Source organism: Leucoraja erinacea, chromosome 4 (assembly GCF_028641065.1).
Source record: "Leucoraja erinacea ecotype New England chromosome 4, Leri_hhj_1, whole genome shotgun sequence".
NCBI lineage: Eukaryota > Metazoa > Chordata > Chondrichthyes > Rajiformes > Rajidae > Leucoraja > Leucoraja erinaceus.
In genome coordinates, this window is record NC_073380.1 from 55,896,543 (window position 1) to 55,923,913 (window position 27,371).

General features: G+C 41.9%; 1 protein-coding gene across 6 annotated transcripts in view; it reads left to right on the plus strand.

The window, feature by feature from the left end:
• Positions 1 to 27,371, plus strand: part of LOC129696443 (intermembrane lipid transfer protein VPS13B-like) — an 811,841-nt gene that overhangs the window by 71,165 nt on the left and 713,305 nt on the right. For all 6 annotated transcript variants that reach the window (XM_055634334.1, XM_055634333.1, XM_055634338.1 and 3 more), the window contains exon 7: positions 4,012 to 4,183. In XM_055634334.1, the coding sequence (XP_055490309.1) occupies positions 4,012 to 4,183 (172 nt within the window). The remainder of the gene's footprint in view (positions 1 to 4,011; positions 4,184 to 27,371) is intronic.

Sequence of the window (27,371 nt, forward strand, 5' to 3'; positions counted from 1 at the left end):
AACTACCTCCTCTGGCAGCTTGTTCCATACAACCACCGCCCTTTGTGTAAAAACAAAGTTACCCACCGGTTCCTATGAAATCTTTTCCCTCCTCACCTTAAACCTATGTCCTCCAGTTCTCGATTCCCCTACTCTGGGCAAAATACTCTGTGCATTTACCTGATCTATTCCTCTCATGATTATAAATACCTCTACAAAATCACCCCTCATCCTCCTGCACCAAGGAATAACGTCCTAGCCTGCTCAACTTCTCCCTATAGCTCAGGCTTTCGAGTCCTGGCAACATCCTCGTCTATCTTCTCTGCACCCTTTCCAGCTTGATGACATCTTTCCTGTAACATGGTGACCAGAACACAATACTCTAAATGTGGCCTCAACAATGCCTTGGATAACTGCAACAAGAGGGAAAGGTAAATGGCGTTTAATTCAGATAAGTGCGAATGTTGAATTTTGGAAAGTCAAACCAGGATAGGAGGTTCATAGCACAGCTCTGGTGAGTGTGGTAGAATACAAGCACATACAGTGGCTTGCAAAAGTTTTCATACCCCTTGAACTTTTCCACATTTTGTCACGTTACAACCACAAACGTAAATGTATTTTATTGGGATTTTATGTGATAGACCAACACAAAGTGGCGCATAATTGTGAAGTGGAAGGAAAATGATACATGGTTTTCACATTTTTTTACATATAAAAAAAACTGAAAAGTGTGGCGTGCAAAAGTATTCAGCCCCCTTTACTCTGATACCCCTAAATAAAATCCAGTGCAACCAATTGCCTTCAGAAGTCACCTAATTAGTAAATATAGTCCACTTGTGTGTAATCTAATCTCAGTATAAATACAGCTGTTCTGTGAAGGCCTCAGGTTTGTTAGAGAACATTAGTGAACAAACAGCATCATGAAGCCCAAGGAACACACCAGACAGGCCAGGGATAAAGTTGTGGAGACGTTTAAAGCAGGGTTAGGTTATAACAAAAATATCCCAAGCTTTGAACATCTCACGGAGCACTGTTCAATCCATCATCCGAAAATGTAAAGAGTATGGCACAACTGCAAACCTACCAAGACATGGCTGGGCAAGGAGAGCATTGATCAGAGAAGCAGCCAAGAGGCCCATGGTAACTGGAGGAGCTGCAGAGATCCACAGCTCATGTGTGAGAATCTTTCCACAGGACAACTATTAGTCGTGCACTCCACAAATCGGGCCTTTATGGAAGAGTGAAGAAGAAAGCCATTGTTGAAAAAAAGCCATAAGAAGTCCTGTTTGCAGTTTGCCACAAGCCATGTGGGGGACACAGCAAACATGTGGAGGAAGGTGCTCTGGTCAGATGAGACCAAAATTGAAGTTTTTGGCCTGAATGCAAAACGCTATGTGTGGCGGAAAACTAACACTGCACATCACCCTGAACACACCATCCCCACTGTGAAACATGGTGGTGGCAGCATCATGCTGTGGGGATGCTTTTCTTCAGCAGGGACAGGGAAGCTGGTCAGATTTGATGGGAAGATGGATGGAGCCAAATACAGGGCAATCTTGGAAGAAAACCTGTTAGAGTCTGCAAAAGACTTGAGACTGCGGCGGAGGTTCACCTTCCAGCAGGACAACGACCCTAAACATACAGCCAGAGCTACAATGAATGGTTTAGATCAAAGCATACTCATGTGTTAGAATGGCCCAGTCAAAGTCCAGACCTAAATCCAATTGAGAATCTCTGGCATTGACTTGAAAATTGCTGTTCACAGCCGTTCTCCATCCAATCTGACTGAGCTTGAGCTATTTTGCAAAGAAGAATGGGCAAAAATTCCAGTCTCTAGATGTGTAAAGCTGGTAGAGACATACCCCAAAGACTTGCAGCTGTAATTGCAGCGAAAGGTGGTTTTACAAAGTATTGACTGGGGGGCTGAATACTTTTGCACGCCACACTTTTCAGTTTTTTATTTGTAAAAAGATTTGAAAACCCATGTATCATTTTCCTTCCACTTCACAATTATGCACCACTTTGTGTTGGTCTATCACATAAAATCCCAATAAAATACATTTACGTTTGTGGCTGTAACATAACAAAATGTGGAAAAGTTCAAGAGATATGAAAACTTTTGCAAGCCACTGTACTTCCCTGAAACTGGCATCACAGGTAGATAGGATGGTGAATAAGCTGTTTGGCATTCCAGAGCTCATAATGGGACATTGAGTACAGGAGTTGCGATGTTATGTTGCAGTTGTATAAGATATTGCACTTGGAGTATTGCGTACAGTTTTAGTCACACGGTGCTATTGAAAAGATGTCATTACATTGGTAAATGTGCAAAGAAGATTTACAAAAGTGTTGCTTGGACTGAAGCGCTTGAATTATTGGGTGAGGTTGGACAGGTTAGGACTTCATGAAATCATGCATAAAATCATGAGGTGCATCGTTAAGGTGAATACACAGTCTTTTTCCCAGGGAAAGTGAATAAAAAACTGAAGGGCATAGGATTAAGGTTAGAGAGGAAGGATTTAAAAGGAAGATAGACACAAAACGCTGGAGTAACTCAGTGGGTCAGATAACACCTCTGGAGAAAAGGAATGGGTGATCGGAAGCAGGACGACGCCAGAACAAATTAGAGCTGGCAACTGATGACATCAGGAAGGGTGGAGTTCATAATGGCCCATTGTTGGCTGGGGAAGATGTGCTACGAGAGGGATACGAGGATGAGAACGTTTAATTGGTAGGTTGACTAGGGTGGAGGAGGGGGGGTTGTAAGCTGCCCAAGTGAAATATGAGGTCCCGTTCTTCCAAGTTGCGTGTGGATCCACTCTGCTAGTGGAGGAGGCCCAGGTCAGTATGGGAATGGGAGTTAAAATGTTTGGCAACTGGGAGATCACGTAGGCCAAGGCAGACTGAGCGTAAGTGTGCAGTGAAATGAGTGACAAGTCTTTGATATTTAGGATACCACACTGGGAACACCGGATACAGTAAATGAGGTTGGAGGTATATGTAATGGGCTGACAGAAAAAAGCAATTGAGACGTGTACCATAGCATTTAAAAGATATATGGACAGTTATGAGGATAGGAAAGGTTTATAGTGATATGACTCAGACATTGGAAAATGGGACTAGCATAGATGGGCATCTTGGTCAGGAAGAAGTTGTTTTGCCTGTTTCTGTGTTGTATTGCTCAGTCATTTGGTATGAAATGTGAGCTGTTTGACAAATTCGCATTTCCATGATAATTTATGAGGCAAAGGGAGTCTCCATATAAAGTAATGTTACAGCATTTTGAACAAGGAAGGATATCCTGCTGCACAAATTAAATATAGCTCAGAAGATTAAGAACTTGATTTTCCAATTGTGGTAACTTTCTCAATGAATAAAAACTCTATTGGATCTTGGAGCTCAGCAAATTGCAAACCACTGCAATTTCATCCTCCATTAATTAATTGTTCAGTCAGAAACAATCCCTTTACTCGGGATCAAAATGACAAAAACAATTGGAACTCAAGGGTTGGCAAAATGTTTTTTCAGGTTCCATCTATTTTTCCCCAAGCATTGTCTTGATGTAGAAATAAAGTGCAGAGTAAATGAATTAAATAAAATTAATTTTGAATTCAGGAAATTGCTTCAATTTAATGTTTCAGAGTGGAACGTTTTTAAGCTGGTAAAACCAAATTTGGAATTATTTCAAGATATTTTGCATTTGCAAATCCATGCATAGAATAGTGTAACATAACCAAAATCTTGAAATGATTAAAGAAATAGATCCCTTGGAATTAGTTGAAGAGATCAGTTGAGTTGGACCTGCTGTAAGTCGTATGCTGATAATTTAAGAATTGACATTTAAATGGCTGCAGTGTAAACAAAAGTAAGTTCACTTGTTGCACTAAGATGTGGAAGAATAGAAGATATAGATGAAGTAATTCATGTTGAATAAATTGGGATTGACATTGGTCTGATTGCATCTTTGGCTTTGGCTAATAATAGAAGAGTTCCATAATAAAGAAAAAAATGTGTTTTCTTTTCAATCCACAGATCCATGCTCTTGTTGAAAGTTTGAAACTCTCTATCACAGACCAACAACTTCCTATGCTTATCCGTATAATCCAACTTGGAATTGCCCTCTACTATGGTGAAATTTGCTCTTACAAAGATGAAGCGGAAGACGCAAGTTTAAGTGCAAAGGAAGCATCCATTACTCAAGTGGGTAAGTAATGTATTAATGTTTTAACCGTTCTGAAGCACATATTTATTTTAGAATAAACCGGCCCAGTAATTGGCATCTTCAAGAGAAAGGCACCCCCATTTCTGGTGAAATGTTGTGCAGTGTATAACCTCAGGGATGCATTGCAGCAATTTGCTAAAGCATCTTGAGCAGAATCTCCCAAATTCAGAAGTTCCACCACAAAGCATGATATGTGGGAAAAACCACCATCTCCAATTTGCACTTCATTCTCCTGCTGTGTCTATCATTAGTGAATATATTGTCCGTTCTTCCTATTGCATCGATAAAAGTCCTGGAATTTACTACTTTGCAGCATTGTGAATGCAGTAGTTTCTCATGGTTTATAGTTGTAGAAGAGGAAGGGTTGTGCCCACTTGTTTGTGTCCAGTGCAGTGTTCAGTAAGCAAGACATTTTGGTTGCTTTTTGCTAGTAATGCCCACATTGAGAATTAAAAAAAATATATATGTTTTGTAACAGAGCTCCTTTGAAATGTAATTTTACTGTTCCAAATTTCTGATCCAAATGTTAAGTATCCATTATTTGTAGTCAGTCATTTAGTTACATAAGTTAATTAGCACACATACATTATAGTATTATATATTACTATATAGACCAAGTGGGACCCGTTGGGTCCCTGTCACATGGAAGGCCCCCCAATGGCAACTTGTTCTCAATGCAATATTCCACCACTCACCCACAGCCCCCACGGGAGGCCTGGTCCCCCAACACAACCTGTTCCTCAATGCAATATACCACCACTCACCCATAGCCGACAACTGCGCAGGGGCTGCTCATTTCGCCTTATACACCCTCCCTCATTTTTAAACTTAAAAAAAAAGATTTTGCACTTGCTAGCTAGCAGAACTCAGTGTACTGTGACTTTAAAAAAACATGCAGTTGCACTTGCTAGGGCTAGCAGGACTCAGTGTGGTTGGATAGCAACAATGTTGCGAGCAGTGACGCCACAGCTGTAAGCACAGGGAAAAAGCAGTTATTTATTTTGTAAGTCTCTTCAGATTTTTGAACATTTTGATTAATAACTCGAGAAATAATGCATGAATTTTTCAGATAAGGCGATTTTTGACTTAACGGGATAAATCTCTACTGGAACATGTAAAAATGTTACCGTTAGAGCATCATTTTTTCAAGAAGATGTGATCGCACACGAACAAATAAACACACACGCACACACGCGCACACACACACACACACTTTCCTCTTCTCAGCTCTCCCTCAGCCTTCTGGCTCTTCTTCTTCCTGCCCCCCCACCCTGCATCTGTCTGAAGAAGGGTTTTGGCCCGAAACGTTGCCTATTTCCTTCGCTCCATAGATGCTGCCGCACCCGCTGAGTTTCTCCAGCAATTTTGTCTACATACACACATATATCAGTCTGAAGAAGGGTCTCAATCTGAAACATCACCTATTCCTTCGCTTCATAGATGCTGCCTCACCCGCTGAGTTTCTCCAGCATTTTTGTCTACCATACATTTATAGCTTTTTTGAGAAGATATCATACATTGCAGAGTGGACTGTTGCATATATGCATATGAATGCATATATTTATTCACTTACAACACAGCAAAAGATACTTAGATGCTTTATCAAACCAATACACATAAGAAAATATAAGGTAAGATGGAAAACTATAGACTATAAGATGCACTTTGGAAGGACCACCACAAAGAGATCTATTGGGTAAGAATTGTAGAGTTGTATGTGATGTGCAAAAATAAGCAATGAAGATCATGGGTGGGAAGGAACTGCAGATGCTGGTATAGGCTGAAGATGGATTCAAAATGCTGGAGGAACTCGGGGTCAGACAGCATCTCTGGAGAAAAGGAATAGATGACGTTTATGGACAAAAAGGAATAGGTAATGTGCACATTTCTTGAGAAGTCAAAGCTATGCTGCAACTGTACAAAGCCAGGGTTTGTCTTGGAATTCAGTACAGTGTTCCCATCTGGGCACCACACTACAAGCAAGAAACATTGAACTTGGAGGGAACAAAGCAATGCCAGTGGCTAAATTGCTGGATGAGATTACAAAATGAGGAGTGTATTTTCAGAAAATGTCATCTAACTTTGCTCGTTTGCGGTATTTGGCAGCTGGAGTTTAAGTTGTTGTAAAACTATTCAGGTATCACAACAATGTAGCACATTGTAAATCTTCAAACCAGGAAATAGTTGTAATTCTGATTCCTAAAGCCCTATATTTATGTTTTCTTATAGAAGTTCTTTGATTTTATGGTTTATTGGTTGTAAGTGTTTGACAATTAAATCTAATTTTAAGTGCTGAGGAAGACTCTGACAAAAGGAGTGACCACCACACACCCATTACTGCTTAAGGATCATCTGGTACTTGCTAAAATAATTGTGAACGAATAAGCAGGAAACCTTCCAGATCAATGAGCATTATTCACAGATTTTCTTTATATAGAACGTGTGTTTTAGTTGCTTTGCGGAACATCTTTGTTTACTCTACAAGCCTGGTCTTTTAGCCACCAGTTATTGCAGAGGAACTACAGATGCTGGAAACTTGAGCAAAACTCGAGGTGCTGGAAGACTCGACGGGTCATGTAACATTTGTGGAGGGAATGGACAGGCAACGTTTCGGTTTGAGACCGATCAGTCTGAAGACCCGAATCGACACATGTCCATTCTCTCCACAGATGCTGCCTGACATGCTGAGTTCCTCCAGCACGTTATGCTTTATGCCCGTCATTGTAATATTCCTCGCACTCAGCTCCTTCAAGCTCTGTCACTCCTCTCTGTTCCGTTGGTTTACTTTGCTCCACTGAAACACTTCTTAAACGTGAGGAAATCGTGCTGTGGATGTTCAACCTAATATCCACCACTCATTGAGTATTACTGGCGAGAGTGTTTGGCGATTCAGCCAAACTCTCAACTGAGTTTGGTAGAGTGATCCTGTGGTAGATTCTGTGCCAAGCCAGTTTCATCAGGGTGTAGGGAGGTGATAATGCCCCTCGTATCACATTGACGACTTAATGACCTTCATTCGTAATGGTAAATGACATGGAAGATTGACATGGATTCCTTGATGAACAAAACATAACCCAAATAAACAAATAATCTTGAATATTTGGGACATGGACTGCTGGATCTGCTAAGTATTTCCAGTAGATAGACACAAAATGCTGGAGTAACTCAGTGGGACAGGCAGCATCTATGGAGAGAAGGAATGGGTGACGTTTCGGGTCAAGACCCTTCTTCAGTCTGACCCGAAACGTCACCCATTCTTTCTCTCCAGAGATGCTGCCTGTCCCGCTGAGTTACTCCATAATTTTGTGTCTATCTTCGGTTTAAACCAGCATCTGCAGTTCCTTCCTACACAATTATTTCCAGTATTTGACATTTCTAAAGGGAATGCTGCCTTCATGTACTTGAATTGTGAATTCATGAATTGTGTAATATTTGTCAGATTTTTGTCATTAATCCAGTGTATTATTTTAAAGAAAATATCTATTGGTTTTATCGTTTCTCTTCAAGCTAAACACCTGGAGAACTGCCATGGGAGATTTTGGGAACATGATGCCCAAATACTTTTGTCCTGTATTTCATTCTGTGGAAATGGCATTTTATTGTGTGTAACTTTTAAATTGTTGCAATGGAGCACACATTTAGATATCAATTCTGCATCCAAAGATTTTCCTTCCATATCTGGACTTAATTTAAAACATGGCAATTGTGGTTTATAATTTCATCCGACTCTGGCTATTTACATTACATGCCCTTCATTGTGATCCAACTTGCAGCCATTAAATTTACAGGTCACAATAAGAGCAGTTGACAAAACTTTTAACTGCCTTTTGCTGGCAAAAACTAATGTTTTGCATGTTTTGGAAAGTGTATTAATGTTCAACAGATTGTACAATATTTCACGTTATAATTAATTAAGACATTCAATTGTTGCAGTGATGTTTAAAATGCCATAGAGTTGTACAGCACAGAAACAGGCCCTGCAGCCCACCATGTTCATGCCGACCATTTTGCCCATTTGTACTATAATGTTTATTTCCTTCAGTGACGTGCCAATTTAAGTGCCTGTCTAATTGCCGCTTAAACATAATAATCATATCTGACTGCATCACCTCCTTTGGCAGTGAATTCCAGATGATAACCACTCTCTGCGCAAAAAAAAACCTTCCCCACAAACCCCCTTCAAAACTTCTTCCTCTCACTTTAATCTATGTTTTCGCATTGCCTTGTGGTTGTTTACTTGGGGAAAAAGGTTCTGATAATCTATCTTTTATATGCCTCTCATAATTTTATATGCCTTCATCAAGTCATCCCTAAGCCTTTCTCACTTTAGTGAATGCAAACTCCTTACACAATCTCTGCCCATAACTGAAGTCCTCCAACTGAGGCAACATTCTGGTAAATCTCCTCTGCACTTTCCCCAACACAACGACATCTTGCTACAGCGTGGCAACCAGAACTGTGCACAATATAACAAGTGCTGTGTAAAATCCCAACTTCAATATTCTATGCCCTGACCAATGAAGGCAAACATGCCAAATCTATCTTTATTGGTAATGAAGTACCTTATCTACCTGTGTTACCACAATCAGAACTGTGGATTTGAAATCCAAGGTTCCTCTGCCGTTATTATTCATTAGCTTCCTACCATTTGCTTAATATATGCCTTGTCCCTATTTGACCTAACACAATGCATCACCTTACACTTGTTGAGATCAAATCCTATCTGCCTATACACTGCCCAATTTTCCACATGACAACCTTCCTTGCCATCTACAATACCATCCCCTTATGTATAATCTGAAAATTTACCAATCACACAACTGACATTCACATCCATGCCAGTAATCTATATCACAAACAACAAGAGAATCAGCACCAATCCCTAAAGTACAAAAAATCTAATCACAGACTGCCTGTTAGAAAAACATCCTTCCACTCAGAAGAGTGAATCCAAAATTACTTTAGTGACAGGAAGCATAGCTTGCCTCGGATCCCAGGTACCTTAACCTTCTGGACTAGCTGACCACAGGGGACCTTGTAAAATGCCTTACCGATGTCCATATAGATAACGCCCACTGCCCTGCCTTCATCCATCTCTTAGTTACTTCCCCATAAAGCTTAATCAAATAAGCAAGGCAGGATTCCCCCCCCCCCCCCCCCCCCCCTACACCCCCCCAGCCCGTGCCTTTCCAAACAAACATAAATCTTATCCGTGATGGGCCTGTCCCACTTGGGCGACTTTTTAGGCGACTGCAGGAGACTATGTAGTCACCACATGGTCATCACATGTTCGCGGGTGGTTGACGGGGCGTCGCCTTCATGGTCGTGAGGAGTTCCCACATTCTGGGAACTAATCGCGGCCTCATTATGGTCACCATGAATTTTGCAACATGTTGAAAACTTGCCGCCATGGAGAGCAGTGAGAATTCTCGAGCCATAGGTGCGTCGGCAGGAGGCCCTTGTGGGTTGCCAGGAGGTTGAAGGTTCTCGGAGGTTCTCGTAGGATGGAGCCGGTGCTGACCTGCGAATTTCATTGGCTCATTGAGGAAAAAAAAGGTAAGCAGTAGTTTTCAGAACCAAGGATAACCGACTGGTAATGTTATGTCCGACGAGCTACACAGCCGTGTATCTCTGGCTTCTTAAAAATTGTCTCCACTCCTTCTCCTCCCTTCTCCCCCCTCTCCCCATCTCTTTCACAGGACTTAAGGGCCTGTCCCACCAGCATGCGATTTCATGCGTCTAGTGCGACCAAACGTGGTCGCTTGAGGCGTACGGGCCGCGCGAGGCCGGTCCCACTTCGAAGCGCTGAGGCGTGTGGAGTTGTGCGGGGCTGGTCCCGACATTGTGTGGGACGCTGAAAATCCTGCGCTGTCCGAAAATACCGCGCACCAATGGCCTGTCAGCCCAAAGGCGCATTGAGGGCACACGCAGCGTCTCGACGGCGTACTCAGCGTCTCAACGTCGTACTCAGTGTCTTGACGGCATATGCCTAACACGTGGCGTTGCGCGATGACGTTACCGCCCGGCGTGCCGTTGCGTGATGACGTCACTGCCCGACGCTGTGCGACGTCCAAATTCAGTCGGCTCACCTGCCCAGCGAACTTTGCGCCTACTTACCGCGAACTTAGCGTGAACTCCGCTTCCATTTGGTTGCGCTAGATGCATTCAATCGCATGCTGGTGGGACAGGCCCTTTACCGTACACTGTGCTTTAGCCGTCTTTTTACAGCGCCAACCTTCCTGTTCATTGTGGTGTATGTCTATCACTTTGGCTTTGCACCATGTAAATTTGTTAGACAGGGCAAGCGGGGGGAGCGAGTAAAAGGAGTAAATTAATAATATTAATATAATATCAAGAGGGGTAGTCAGCGTGTGTGCGGTGGGGGGGGGGGGTAAGTTAGCGCGTGTGTAGGGGTGGTTAGTGTGTGTGACACCGCATGTCGCTGCCGCGCGTTGGGGGAACTGCCCAACGGGTCTGCACTTGGTCTAGTGTCTTTTAAAAGTCTTAATTGTATCATTGTAATTCAATGGCTTAAATTACAAGGGTCTCTCTTTAAAAATTCCCCTCTCACTTTAGCTATCCATACGTCTTCTGACTTTCACCTGTGGCTAACAAGACGCATAAACCTCTGTCAGGACCACAGCATTCACCTCGTAGCTAGTTCCTCCTCTGTTTTCCATAGCAACTTGCGCTGGATCTCAATCAGCTCTGAGGATTTATCAACACTTGCGTGTCCCCGACGTAGGACACACAACTTAGAAAATACTGCACAGGAATAGGCCCTTCGGCTCTCAATGTCTTTGCCTAACATGCAAGGAACATTCACCTCCTCTGCCTGCACATCATCCATATCATTCAATTTCTTATATATCTGTGTACCTATCTTAAAGCTTCTTAAATGCCACTATCGTATCTGCCTCCACCGTCACCAGGGGCAGCACATTACAGGAATCCATGTAAAAGAAAAATTGCCCCGCACATCTCGTTTAAACTTTGGTGCTTTCCCATTGAAGCTATGCCCTCTAGTCTGTGTTATGTACATCCTGGGAAAAACATTCTAAGTGGCTACCCTGGCTTTGCCTCTCATAATTTTATAGATATTATCAGATCTCCCCTCAGCCTCCGGCATTCTAGAAAAAACAATCTGTCTGTCCCACCTCTCCTCATAGATAATAACCACAAATCCAGGCAGCAATCTGTTAAGCCTCTTGTTGCATCTGTTGCTTTTGACATCTGACGTTTCCTCAACACGTTGATCTGTTTCAGAATTTCCACATATCTCTCACAGAACCCACTATTTTCCATGCCCTTCTCCTTGGTAATTACAAATGAGTTATTTATTTTGGACCTCGCCTATGTTGCCTGGCGACACAATTTAATTATCCCTTTGGTCCCTAAGGGAAGTCATTTTTTTTCCTGGTTGTTTTCTTGCTCCTGGGGTAGCTGTCGAAAGTCTTGGGATTTTACTTAATCTTATTTGCCAGCGACATTTCTTGGCCCCTTTTTGCCCTCCTAATTTGCTTCTTAAATTCTCTCCAACACACTCTATATATTCCTCAAGTAACTTCCTCGATCCCAGTTGCCTATGCCTGACATATGTTTCCTTTCTTTTCCTAATCAAGCCTTCAGTGTCCTTTGCCATCCAAGGATCCCTAATCTTAACATCTTTGCCTGTCACCCATACTAGAGCATGCCGGCCCTGAACTCATGCTAACTTTTTTTTTAAAGACTCCCACTTGCCAGCAAGCAATTTCAAAAGATGGACGTGAGCCAACAGTTGGGAATTAGAACTTAGAATGATTGCTTTCCCCTTTTGTTCTTTCAATTTAATTGTTTGTGAAACTATTATTCAAAGGTGTGGTTTTAAATTCAGTCTCAATAAAAGGCTATTAAGGATCAAAAGTACAACGAGTTCTGACAGCCTATCCAGTTCCCAGTGGAATGAGATAACAGCATAAAAATCCCTCAAATTTCACGGTAATTAATATGGTATTATGTGAGGGTACAAGGACAGTATAAAACAATACTGAGATACTTTGTGTCATGCAAAACACATTTTTGGCATAATCCTGGAACCATTTTGGAATATTAGGCAGAATGGCTTGGTTTTCTCTGCAATACTCATTCTGATCTAAGTGCCGCACATGTGGTCCACACTTTTGATTGTTCAGTAACCCCATTCTATTGCGTTGAACACACGGATTTTCGTGGACGATGGAAAAGTTGAGTCTGATGGAGAAAGCTGTGGAGGACATTATTGACAAAAGATGAGCGAAGAAAGCTTTGAGCCAGTATTTCTGGTGAATCATCATCATGTGGAAAATGCTGGTGAGGGGAGAAATGAAAACAGAACATGCTGGAAACGCAACAGGTCAGGCAGCAAGGGAAACAGTTAATGTTTCAGGTCAAGGACCTTTCATCATTCTCCGTTTTTATTTTAAACTTCCAACATCAGCAGTTTTTCATTTACAGATGAGGGCTCCATTTATTATCCGTTTATGCTGTAATTTCTCTTTGACAAATATAAGGTTAGATAGGCTATAGTTTCCTGCTTTCTGTCTCACTCCCTTTTTGGAAAAAAAGGAGTTACACTCATTGGTTTCCAAATAGATACTTTCCTGAATCTAGGGAATTTTGGAATACTAAAACAAACTATCTCACTAGCCACTTCTTTTAAGACCTTCGCATGAAGTAGGGATTTGGCAGGCGACAGCCTGAAATATTTGGTCAGTTTCACTTCCCCGGTGAATATAATCTTCCTCAATGCCCCCCTCTTTTCCAGTTCCTGATTTACAGCTATTTTTGTGATTTTATTTTTATCCGTTATAATGCAGACAGAGGCTTATTACATGATTTGGTCATCTATCATCTCATTATATTTTATTATTAATTTTCCACACTTACTTTCTGTCAAATCAATATTCAGTTGATTCATTATTTTTGTTTTTGAATATCTCTGAAACTCTTGCTATTTGTGGATACATTTGTTATATGTTTATTTTTCCTCTAATCGTTTTGTCTTTCTATGTAATTTTTATGTTCTATCCAATCTTCTGACTTACGCTTGCTCTTTGTTTAGTTGAATAAGTTAACCATGGATGGCAGTCCTCCCTTTGCAATTTTCTTTATCATTGGACTATATCTAATCTGTATGTTTTCAAGGATCCCCCAAAATGTTTCTCAATGTATCTTGATTGACAACTCCATTAACCTAATTGGCAAGTTCACTTTAGCTAGCTTGCTTTCATGCCCTCATAATTATCCTTACTTAAATTTAAACTACCAGTCTTGGAATAATTCTTTTCTACCTCAAACTAATTATAAAATTCAGTCATATTATGATCATTGCTTACCTTGAGGCTTACTAGAGATTGTTAATTAATCCTGTCTCCTTGCATAATGGTAGGTCTCGTATAGCCAGCTCTCTAGTTGGCTCCAGAATAGACTGTTCCAAGGACCTATTCCACAAACACTTCATAAACTCCTCATCAAGACCACCTATATTCATCTGATTATTCCACTATGGATAAACGCCCTCTCACCCTATCAAGTTTATTTTGGTATCTCTCTTGTATTTCTTCCTTTACATTGCGGCCACCCTGTGGTTCCTGTTAAGGGGGCTGAACACAACTGCAGTATGTGACTTATTGCCTTACTATTTCTCATCCACTCCCAAACTGTTCCTACATCTTGATTTCCTGAACTTGGATTATCCATCTCCAGTATGCTAACCATCATTAACGGAAGGTAGACAAAAATGCTGGAGAAACTAAGCGTCTATGGAGCGATGGAATAGGTGACGTTTTGGGTCAAGTATCTTCTTCAGGCTGATTTTGGGGGTGGGGGGAGGGGTGGGTAGAAGAAAGGAAGAGGTGGAGACAGTGGGCTGTGGGAGAGCTGAAGGGAGAAAGCAAGGACTACCTGAAATTGGAGGTCAATGTTCATACCGTTGGGGTGTAAACTGCCCAAGCGAAATATGAGGTGCGGCTCCTTCAATTTGCGGAGGGACTCACTCTGGCCATGGAGGAGGGCCAGGACAGAAAGGTCGGATTCGGAATGGAAGGGGGAGTTGAGTTGCTGAGCCACTGGGAGATCAGGTTGGTTAATGCGAACTGTGCGGAGGTGTTGGGCGAAGCGATCGCCAAGCCTGCGCTTGGTCTCACCGATGTAGAGTAGTTGACACCTATGACAGCGGATGCAATAGATGAGGTTGGAGGAGGTGCAGGTGAACATCTGCTTCACCTGGAAAGACTGGTTGGGTCCTTGGATGGAGTCAAGGGGGGGGAGGGGGGGTAAAGCCACAAGTGAAGCATTTCCTGCGGTTGCATGGGAAAGTACCAGGGTGGTTTGGGTGGGAAGGGACGAATTGACCAGGGAGTTACGGAGGGAGTGGTCTCTGTGGAAAGCCGAAAGGGGAGGAGATGAGATGTGGCCATTGGTGGGATCCCGTAGAAGGTGACAAAAATGTCAGAGGATTATCTGTGGTATGTGACGGCTCGTAGGGTGGAAGGTGAGGACAAGGGGGACTCTGTCCTTGTTTGCAGTGGTGGGGTGGGGAGTGAGAGCAGAGCTACGGGATATAGAAGAGACCCTGGTGAGAGCCACATCTATAATCGAAGAGGAGAACCCCCGCTCCCTAAAGAGTGAGAACATCTCCTGGTTTGGAACACCTCATCCTGGGTGCAGATGCGGCATGGACGGAGGAATTAGGAGTAGGGGATAGAGTCCTCACAGGACCCATTAACGGAATCACTCCTCCACTTTTTCCCGGCTTCTTGCCCTTCAGAAATATAATTTGGTTTAGTTTAGTTTTAACATACAGCATGGAAACAGGCCCTTCAGCCCACTGAGTCCACGCTAACCAATGATCCCCATAGAGAAGCACTAACGTACACACTAGGGGCAATTTACAATCTTTACCAAAACCAATCAATCTACAAACCTGAAGGTCTTTGGAGTGTGGGAGGTCACTTTAGCACCCAGAGAAAACTCAGGCGGTCACGGGGAGATCGTACAAACTCCGTACTGACAGCACCTGTCGTTGAGATCGCATCCAGGTCTCTGGCGCTATAAGGCAGCAACTCTAATGCTGCACCACCGTGCTGCCCCAATATATTCAATTTGTCCCTCAATATTCAGGTCAGAATCTATGTTGGCCTGCAGCTTTGTCTTTGTAGTGATTGTCAGATTGCTTTTGTTTATTTATATTTACACTCCATGTTTATCTGTTTCTTTCCAAAGCTCTCAGATGCTTAACCTTCAACTTTGTCCTTTTAATGTTTTTGTAACCTGGAGCCACATTTTCAGACTTACTGTTAGATTTGTACTCTTTATCCATTCCAATCTCAGCCTTTCAATTCCCACTAGCTTTCTCACTTGCTTTGTCTGCTTTTGATTTACCATGTCTTCCCAACTTTTATTACTTGCTGATTTTTACAAAATCCTGTCTACTTCCATAATTATGTCGTTTGCTAGATCATCAGTGCAAGTACAGCTCAAGTGTAGACTGTCCTAGTAATGCAGCTCTCATTTCCCCCATTACTGGTGCCAGTGCTCCATTAACTGGAGCTCATTTCTGTCATCTCGGTCTTTGCCACATATTCATTTCTCTAATTTCATCTATTTTATGCCAATTTGTTTGTCGCTTGGGTAGCAATTCAGATGTTCTTACCTTAAAGGTTCCATATCATAATATGGCTCATACCTTTTGATACTGATTAGACAGAACCTCTTCCCGTGACCTGTTGTTGTTGTACCATGATGACTGGATTCTTCTGCCTCTTATGCTCTGTTCAGATGCCATGAGCCCTGTTGCCGGGTAGGTAAGGCAGCCTTGTGAGCTTTTCTTCTTTGTTGCAGAGGACAGTCAATACCGCTCACTACACTACCCTCTTTAGTCATAGTTTTGTACAGCTTAGAAACAGGCCGTTCGGCCCACTGCTGCAGTGATCACCATCATGCCTGCCTATACTAATCCCTTGCCTTCATTAATTCTATATCCCTCTGTGCTTTACTCATTCAAACACCTGTCCAGATGTCTCTTACATGCAGACACTGTTCATGCCTTGTGGCGCCAGGGGATGACGCCGGATTCAGCAGTGACCGCACTGACACCTGCAGAAGAGTGAACTTGCACAATTTATTCTATATACAGTGGCAAGAAAGCCCAGGACCACATGGGGGCGCCGTCCTTCGCTGTCAGAGCACATGTGTGATGACTAATGATCTTGGGCTTGTCCCAACAGCTTAGTCCATAATCCAACACCTTAGACTTTGAAGGAGAAGGCGTGACAATCTCAGGCTTCTTCCTGCAGTTCATTCTTGCCTCGAGAGGGGGTGCTGACAGTACAGATTTCTTCCTGTCAGCTCACATTTGGGCTCGAAGAAGCGATGGTGGTGGTCTCTGGATTATCCTGGCGACCGGTCTTTGCCACAATTTGTGTATGGGAGGGCGCAGTCCCTTGATGTCTGTGGGCAGGAAGAGGTTCTGGCTTCTCAGGCTTGCCCTGGCCCCTCCATAGCCTCAGGTAGAGGCGCTGGCTGTCTTGGGCTTCTTTCCCAGCAATCCCGTCTTGATCACATGATGGCCTGTACAAATAGATGAATAGTATTCCAGCCATTCCTGATGTGTACTTTGCAGATAGTGGAAAGGCCTTGGGGTGTGAAGGGGTAGGCAGCTTGCAGCAAGATTCCCAGTCCCTGACCTGCTCTTGTAGTCATGAGATTTGTCTGGCTGTTCCAGATAAGTTTCTAGTCAACACTGACCTCCACAATATTATTGATGGGAAGACGCATCAATGGCAATGAATGTCATGGGCAGATGGTTAGACACTTTCTTGTTGGTGATTTTTATTGTCTGGCATTTACGTGGCTTGAATATTGTTTAGGTTGCTGCATGCTGGTATGGGCTGAGGAATTTCAAGTGGAATTCTGTATTGTGCAATATTTAGTGAAAATTACAATGTGTGACGTTATGATGGAAGCAAGTTGTTGATGGAGTAGTTGTGGATGGTTGGGCCTCGGATACTACCCTGAAGAACATTTGCACTTATATTTTAGTGCTGTGATAATTTACCTCCTAAGAACTACAGCATCTTCCCTTGAGCAAGCTTTATGTGGTTTTGTAACATTATCTATATTACTAAAAGTCTGATCTTGACCACTTCCTGTTGTTCTGTATATTGATTTTAGAAAAAACGCTGCCACTTACAGCTGTGATTTTTGGCCATCTTACTCAGAGTTCCCCTCCGCTGCGCAGGACAAGAGGATTTTTCCATTTGATTAAAAATAAAAGAGTTATTTGTGTTTAAAAAATGTTGAGGGTCTCTTTCCTGAAGGCCACGCCCCTTCCGGAGAGAATATAAAACCCGGAAGTGTTGAGTACCTCAGTCAGTCTCTGCAAGATGGGGAAAGCAAGAGGCTCACGTCTCTCAGTCTGAGCTGTGAATAGCACTGAACATATGTCTACTAAACTGTGAGTGGTTTTACTGACCTGTCAGTGCCCTTAATGTGGTTTGAAAATATAGTTTGGAAATGCTAAAGCTGTGATGCCTTTGGTTTGGAAATGCTAAAGCTGTGTTGCCTTTGGTTTGGAAATGCTAAAGTTGTGTTGCCTTTGGAAATGCTAAAGCTGTGTTGCGTTTGGTTTGGAAATGCTAAAGCTGTGTTGTCTTTGGTTTGGAAATGCTAAAGCAGTGTTGCCGAATTAAAGTTGCCATGCCTAATTAAAGTTGCCATGCCTAATTAAAGTTGCCATGCCTAATTAAAGTTGCCATGCCTAATTAAAGTTGCCATGCCTAATTAAAGTTGCCTTGCCTAATTAAAGTTGCCTTGCCTAATTAAAGTTGCCTTGCCTAATTAAAGTTGCCTTGCCTAATTAAAGTTGCCTTGCCTAATTAAAGTTGCCTTGCCTTCCATATAATGAAAAGTCTAATCTTGACCACTTCCTGTTTGCGCTTTCTATTGATTTCAGAAATAAACGCTACCATGTACGGCTGTGATTTTTGATCATATTACTCAGAGACCGCCTCCGCTCATCAGGTGCCGATGATTTTTCCCATCGATGAAAAATAAAAGTTATTAGTGTTTAAAAAATGTTGAGATTCTCTCTCCTGAAGGCCGCGCCCCTTCCGGGGGGACTATAAAACCTGGAAGTGTGGAGGTGCCTCAGTTCTCTGCAAGATGTGGGAGCGAGAGGTTGCAATTCTGAGTCTGAGCTGTGAATAACACTGAACATGTCAACTAAACTGTGAGTGATTTTACTGACCTGTCAGTGCCCTTAATGTGGTTTGAAAATATAGTTTGGAAATGTATAACAGTTTGGTTTGGAAATGCTAAAGCTGTTTTGCCTTTGGTTTGGAAATGCTAAAGCTGCCTTGCCTTTGGTTTGGAAATGCTAAAGGTGCCTTGCCCAATTAAAGTTGCCTTACCTTCTATATAATTAAAGATCTAATCTTGACCACTTCCTGTTTGCGCTTTATATTGTTTTAGAAAGAACACTACCATGTACGGCTGTGATCTTTGGCCATCTAACTCAGTCCCCATCTGCTCATCAGGTGCCGAGGATTTTTCCCATCAATGAAAAATAAAAGAGTTATTAGTGTTTAAATAATGTTGAGATTCTCTCTCCTATCAATCATGCCATGGAGGCAACGCCCTTTCTGGTGGGAGGCGGGAGGGACTTTAGCAGTGTGGGCGTGGCTCAGCCTCTGCAAGATGGAGGAGGGAGAGATCACGACTCGCTGTCTTTAGTGGCCTTGCATCCTGCTTGAAATGGTATGAAATTGCACTTGAATTTGGTGGCCTTGCACGCTGCTTGAAATGGAATTTCAAGGAACAGCCGTTAGTCAACTGCCGGCCCACCAGCCGTGAGTGAGTGAGCTGCCATCACAACAGGCTTGAGTGACTGAGCCGCCAGTCCAAGAATCTATTCAGCCCCCAATGTCCCTCTGGAATCCAGTTCAGCCCACAACACCCATACTAGCGCTCCAGAAAGCCCCCCGCTGGCCACCAATATTGGAATTGGTGGAGAGGTGGAATATTGCGTTGGGGGACCAGCCCTCCCGTGTGATGCTGGGACCCAATGGGTCCCACTTAGTCTAGTACAGAATATAGTTAGGATCTGAGTCTATTCACCTTTTTAATAACATTCTTATAACATTCTGCAGCCTTAATGTTATTCTAAACATACTGGAGATGCAACATAATGGCCTCCAGTTTGTTCCCCCACTTCCCCCACCTCTACTTTCAGTCTAAAGAAGTGTTCCGACCCAAAATGTTATCTATTATTTTTCTCCAGAGATGCTGCCTGTCCCGCTGAGTTACTCCAACATTTTGTGTCTATCATTGGTATAAACCAGTATCTGCAGTTCCTTCCTACAACAGAATGTTATCTTTGGGACGTAAACAATAATTTGTACTGGGCATGACAGTTTCAAGTTTATGCTTGTTCTATTTGTATTTTCCAAGATTTTTTGCACTTTAAAGCTTTTCCAATGTTGCTTAAAGGCTTATATATTAAAGTAAGAATGTAAAAAGAGGTTGTACATTATAAAATTCAATAGCTGAAATTACTTTGTTTTTTTAAACCTTGTAGTTGTATAAAATCTAATGGGAGGAATATCATTTTAAGATTTTGTCTTTTTCTTGCATGTTTGGCTGTAATAACTGGAGCTGTTCAGATTAACAATAACTCAGTCAGATTTAATTTGAAAATGAGGTGAAAGGCTACACTATAATGGGCTTTTAGGCAGAATTAAGATAATTCTTCCCTGCTGACGAAGATTTGTAGCTCCTGACATGAAGTATCATACCCTGAACTCTGCTCAAGGTTGCCAAAGCAATGTTACAACACCATGTCTATGTCAATTTAACTGTCAGTGAGAAAACACAACCAATGGGAATTAACTAGAATTTGTACCAAGACATGAAATGTTCCACAGCAAAAATTGAGAAATAATGTTCAGTCGTTAACCATGTGGAGTTTCATGGACAAGAGAAAACCTTCGCCTCTCAACATGCAGGAAGAATATAGCATTACTGGAAAAGTAACAAGTTACAAATGCAAGATGCTCAGTTCAGCATACAAGCTTGGTTAATTGATTTGAAGTAATTGATTTGAATTAATGGATACTGTCCCTTCGGCCCACTGAATCAATGTTGACCTGTTCGCAGTAGTTCTATATTATCTCACTTTCTCATCCATTCCCTACACACTGAGGATCATTTTACAGAGACCAATTAACCTACAAACCTGCACGTCTTTGGGGAAACCGCGCGGTTAGAGAGAGAACGTACAAACTCTGCACGAACTGTACCCAAGGTCTCTGTGAGCCAGCAGCTCCGCCAAGCTGTTCGATTTATAGCATGAACATTGAAATCTGGTGTAAGCAGTGAAAGGTTTGTGAGGACATAAGGTACTGTAGATGCAGGAAACGAGCAAAACACAAAGTGCTGGAGTAACTCATCAGGTCATGCAGCATCTGTGGAGGTCATGGGTAGGCAATGTTTCGGGTCTGAATGCTTCTTCAGACAAATGTTTGTGAAGCTGCTCTGGTTGTAATTGAATAGACAATTGGTGGAATCACAACATCCCTTCAAAGCTTTGGAGTACATCTTCTGTTATATTCAGATGCTGTCCATATATATTTTTTCTCAATATTTTTCCTTGTTACAGAGGGTTTGTTGCTCCTGACTTTGTTGTACCTAGAATTAGAGCAAGGTGACCAGAAATGTGTGCAGTTACTATAGTCACCATGCCAAGTGATGTCTGCCAGTGAGAAGATATGACAGGTTGAAGTGACAACGTCACATTATTCTAAGATAAAACAGATCAGCCAGAAATTCTGAAATTACATGGCTAGGGGGTGGCTTCCATAAGTAAATACAGGCATTATTCTGTCCTCTGATAACAATCACGTAGGGAGGACAGTTCAGGCATCATATGAAACAAAAAGAATGCCCAATCTCTCTATAATAATTTGCTCCGTGTTTGAGGAAGGGTCTCGAACCAAAACGTCACCTATCCATCTTCAACAGAGATGCTGCCTGACTTGCTAAGTTACTCTCGCACTTGTGTTCTTCTGTGTATTAACCAGCATCTGCAATTCCTTATTTCTACCATAATTTGCTTAGTGATGTGACAAAGATAAACCATCAGACAGTTACATTGGAAATGGCATCTGCTAATAACTGATGGGACACTAAATCCGAGAGACTTACAGTGCAGAAACAGACCATTCAATCCATGGACACTGAGCCAGCTATTTACCACCCATTTGCACCCATCCTATATTAATCCCATTTAAAAACAATATCTCCAATTCCTGGGAATTATCCCCGGATTTTGTCACACTTACACGTAGGGACAATTTACATTGGCCTGTTCCCTTACCACTTGATTTTGGATGTGGGAGGCAATTGAAGCACCCAAAGAAAACAACATCAAACTCCACACAGAGAAGACCTGAGGAGAGGTTTGAACCCAGGACTCTGGTGCTGTGAGGCAGCAGCTCTTTGTACCACTTCCCCTATTACTGGAACAGAACACAGGTTTCATCCTGGCTCTGTTACAGAAACTGCAGGCTATTCATCCCATTTAGCTTAGAAAATGCTACTTCTCGCTGTCCTAACCATTCAACATATACTTATTTTTGGTTTCTTCCTTATGTATTTATTATTCCCTCAAAGAAACCCACAAATTTCAACATATTAATTGTGAAGTCTGGCATTATCACTGAAATTTCCATCTCCATTGTTGCTTTGACTTGAGTTGGAAAATTTGTTACATAACCACATCTATTCAAAATTTCTTTGCATAAAATTCACATTGAACAGAAACTTTCCTGAACTTCCTATTAATTGTGTAATACACAGAAATATCTGAATAAAGTTTACAAGTTACTGTAAAATCCTGCGTGGAAAGCAATTTAATTGTAATTCTTTGTTTTGAAAGGGGCAGACTTGGCAATAGAGTAATTTATATACTGATGTAACTTAGTTTTAGAGAAACAACATGGAAACGGACCCTTAAGGACACCAAATCCATGCCAACTGGCAATCACCTGTTCACTAGTTCTATTCTACATATAAGAAACAATTTACAGAAGCCAATTCACCAACAAATCTGCTCATCTTTGTAATATGTGAGGAAAGTGGAGCACCCGGAGAAAACCCATGCAGTCACAGGGAGAACGTACAAACTCCTTGCAGACAGCTCCCGTAGTCAGGATCGAACTTGGGTCTTTGGCTGTGGAAGACAGCAATTCTACCGCCAAGCCACCGTGCTGCCCTGTTGCGCTACTGTGCTGCCCTTATGAATTACTGATTAATTTTTTCAAAACTGCAACATCAGCTGGAGCTGCATTTGAACTACCATGTTGCCATAGCCTGTTGTTCAGCAAGTGTCAGAGGGTATCTGCCACTTGTGGGCTAGACTGACCACCCCTACTGTTAACCTGTGGTTCCCATGTTGCCAGGAGTGACATCTCTTGGCATCCTGCCTTGATAGTGAAGGCACATGTACTCTGCTGACATCCATGGACTCCAGGAGGGGAAAGTTTCACACTCTGGAAGGACAGCGAGGACTGTTAGTAAAGAGTAAGATGAAATAGAGATGGGTAAGGAGTGACTAACTTAAGGCCACCTGCCTGATTGGTAGCTTCGATGAATAAAACACAATGGGTTGGAGGAACCCAGCGGGCTAATCAGACCTTGGGTCCCAAACATTGCCCACCATTACCTCCCCAGATTTTGCCTGACCTGCTGAGTCTATCCTGCACTTCCTGTTTTGCTCAAGATTCCAGAATGTTAGAGGACAAGCGAGCACCAAGAGCAAAACCCATGCGGTCACAGGGAGAACGTACAAACTCCGTACAGACAGCACCCGTGGTCAGGATCGAACCCGGGACTCTGTCGCTGTAAGGCAGAAACTCTACCTATGTGCCACCATGCTCTTTAACTTTTGTTATTTAATCTATACTGAAGACTATTTTTCCACCCTGGTCACTAATGAATTGGACAAAGTACCAGGGAAAAACTCCGCAAGGTTTGCTGATTAGGGAATACAATAAATATTGGTGATGGAAGCAGCAAATCACTAAGTTACAAAATTTAAATGTCTAGACAAAAAAAAATTGATAAAGGAACTCGGTGCAATGTAAGTCACTGTTGGGAATAATTTTTGATCCAGGAAAGATATCCTAATGGTTTGGTGAGAAAGTAGACAAACTGTAGGATCTAGAAGATTTTTTCAGACCTTCTCCACACGTCTTTGGCCTTTATTCCAACTGTCTGCCCATCAAAACCCCCGCTTGCCTGTGTCGTCTTCTTCTTGCGTGTGGCGTGCACAGCCTGAAGTTGTAGGACAACTTGTTCTATTTGATCTTATTTGATTGTGCACGTCGGGTTGATTGCATTCGTTGAAACAGGGCGGACCCCTTGCCTGTGCCCATCTATTATCTGCCATGCTTTGTCTTGCCTCTCCCCTTTTCCAAGTTTCTTCCCCCCCCCCCTTCCCCCCGCCATAATCAGTTTGAAGAAAGGTTTCATCCAGAAGTGTCACCTATCCATGTTCTCCAGAGATGCTGCATGACCTGCTGAGTTACTCCAGCACTTTGTGCCCTTTTGTGTCTTAGCTCGCAGCTGCAGTTCTTAGTTTCTACAAGGATTAGATGCCCCTTTGAACAATCATTAAAAGCCAGCAACGTATACAAAAACCAATGAAATTTAATCTTTGCCTTCAATATTCATTTTTCATGAAAAATGGAGTGTGGACGAGAGGAATATATATTAGCTGTATTATGCAGTGTAACTCGGAAAGTTTTGAATTAGATGTAGCACAGATAATGCCAGGATATTAGCATGGTTTAAAAAGGTTAAATAATAAAATTTCATAACAGTCTAGAAGATTTCATTTCAATAATCATCACTGATGAAGGAATGTTTTCAGAAGATAGGAAAGGACTGTGTAAAGGAATGGGAAACTGTCATACAACCAACCAGCTTCAAAGACACGAATAGAAGAAGAAGAAGATAGTCTGTTCTTAGAAATGTGCCATGGGTAGTTCATAGACATTTGAATGACAAGAAGGGTCTTGACCCGAAACGTCACCCATTCCTTCTCTCCAGAGATGCTGCCTGTCCCGCTGAGTTACTCCAGCATTTTGTGTCTAGGCAGACAGGGCTAATTGGCTCATTGAAAAGCTATACTTTCTCCTGGGTACTGAGTTATCTCATTATATGTTGGAGTTCTTCATATACCTGACTTTGAGATGAGTCAACGGAATTGTGCTAACATTCAACTGCTCGAATAGATTGATTAAGCGACATCAAGGAATTGTGTCTGATTTTACTGTCGGCTTCCTTTTGAATGGTTTGAGTTGTGACATTAAAAGCAAGACTGATCTTACATGGAATTGGACATGGAAATAAATATTCCTATTAGAGTAATAGAGTCTTACAGCGTGGAAACAGGTCCATTGGCCCAACTTGCCCATTTCCTTCAAAGCCTGGCCTATCCATGTATCTGCCTAAAAGTTTCTTAAACTTTGTGATAGTATCTGCCTCAACTAAATTTTTCCAGCTTCACCTTAAACCTATGCCCTCTGGTTCTTGATTCCTCTACTCTGGGCAAGAGACTCGGTGCGTTTACCCGATGTATTCTTCATGATTTATTACACCGCCACAAGAACACCCCTCATCATCCTGTGCTTCAAGGAATAGAGTCCTAGTCTGCTCAACTTCGCCCTATAGCTCAGATCCTCGAGTCCTTCAATCTGATTGATTAATGAGAACCACTGACCCTGTTCCCTGTTGGTACAGGTCTTAGACCTTCTTCAGAAGGTACAAGGTTATTTCAGAATCTTAATGACCTGAATTTGCTGCACAAGGTCCCACAAGGAAAATTGTGCTTTTAAGCTAACGATGAATGCTGTGTGTTCATTGCTTGCTGCAAAATCCATTCCCACCAGAGATGCTGCCTGACCCACTGAGTTACTCCCGCACTTTGTGTTTTACTTATTTTTCTTTTCTGATTTTCACTTGTCATGGTGCCCTTCTGTGTTCCTTCAATCATTCAATCTGGTTTCTGATTTTTTTTTAATCTCCTGCAAAATAAACATCTTGATTAAAGTTGTCATACTAGCTAATTATTTTATAGATAGATTTACTAATAATTCTAACCCCTATGTTAGATAACAGGAAAGACATGTACTGTTAACCGTGGCTTACTGTGAACTTTATGTGTGGACCCCGTAATTCTAACAGAAATCATCATTTTATTTTAGATTCCATTTTTACCTTCAAACTTAAATATTTGCGAAGCTTGGAAGGTTTTGGTGAAAGATCAACAACGTTTTTATTTTAGATATCCAGCGTTTAGACTATTTGCTTTTGTGAGCTTTCGAGGTGATGTGTATTTACGTCTAAGACTCCCTCAAAATGAAGTTGGATTATTCACAGCATTTGCTGGGAAAAGGCTCAAAAAGAGCACATTGAAACCATTCACTGACTTCCAATCGACTATCCATATGCATGACCGACCCTTTGTGCTCCTTTTACCTCACACTCGTGCCTTTAAATATCTATTTATACATTTGCAAATAACACAGAATATTGTCCACCTTCTAACAATCTTCTCCTGCAAGAATACAGACACAAGGAATTGCAGATGCTGGTGTTAAAAAAAAAATAGGGTACAAAGTGCTGGAATAACGTTTGTCGGGTCAATGAGTATTTCTGGAGAACCTGGATCGGTGACTTTTTGGATTGTGACTCTTCTTCTGGCTGATTGTAGTCAGGGAAGCGACAGTGAGGTGAGGGAACTGCTAGAAGAGAGGTGAGGACTGTATCCATCTGTCTCTTGTCAGGCTTTGTCTGCTGAGAAACTCAGCAGGTCAGGCAGCATCTCTGTAGAATATGGATAGGTGACATTTCTGGTAGAGATCCTTCTTCAAACTGATTGTAGGGGGTGGGAGGGGGGAGCTGGAAAAGGGGATAGACAGGACAGATCAGCAGGAATCACAGAGGGATAGCAGTGAGCGTGCAAGGTTGTCACAAAACTCCTGTTGGAGAGAACTTTTTTTAAGTAGGCATACCTTGAGGAGATTTTGCAGTGGAACACTCAAGTTTGGTAAATTACTAGCCTGGTTGTGCTGGGTCTTTGAAAGAACAAATAAAATATTCCCATTTCCCTGATAATTTGCACAGCTCCTCTTCTTTTCCTATTCAAGTTTTAATCTAATCTGTTTGAAAATTATATCGTGGCATAGCCTGTAGTTTTTGACCCTCATTGTGAAATTCTCCTAAACTATTCTACCTTGCTTTCTCTTCTATTTTTAAGGTCTGCTCAAAATCTACCTCCTTAATTTAAGATTGCTTTTATTCTTTTATTACTGCTCGGCACTCATTTTTCACCTTTTAAGACGTTGTGGTGTGTTTACTCTTAAGGTGCTATATAAATGAGAGATGCTGAGTGGTAGGAGTTTGTCGAGCTTGTATAGCAGTCTAATAAAAACACTCTGCTGTTAGACATAAAGCAGTAACGCAAGCCACTAATGCAGTAGATATAACAGTAAGTTGTATGGAGCAATTAAAATCATCATTTGGAAATACAAGAGTGTGCAGAAGTAAGTTGAGTTTTAATTTAACCGTAACTAGAATAAACAGCATCAAGGAACAAGGGCAGCCGTGTGTAGGACATTAACTAAAAGTACACAGGGAAAAAAGAACAATTGCTCATTTGTAATCTGAGGTGATTCTATTAGGCAGGAAACCAAGAGATAAAATTAAACAAATGCAGGCTACGTTAGATAAGGCAATTTAATTGGCTCTTTATCATACCCATAAAACCATTTAACTTAAAACAGCAGGGCGAATGAAAAGTTTCTAAACAAACTTTTGGTGTGTCCTTCCCACCTATTTATGGAGTAAATTTAATCTGCTAGTGTTGGTACATAGTATCGGTAACATTAATCTGGCTAACATCTGTTGGACAGCTGAAATTGGTCTAAAATTTGCATTCACGAGATGAGGAAAAAAGGAGAGATGTTGTTTCCCAATGTTTGAAACAAAGGTGACCGACTTAACTAAGCAATCAGTCAAGCTGAGTGAAACCAATTAGGATGAATAAGCAGTTATCCATTGCTACCTTTAAGTAGAATTAAATTAGTTC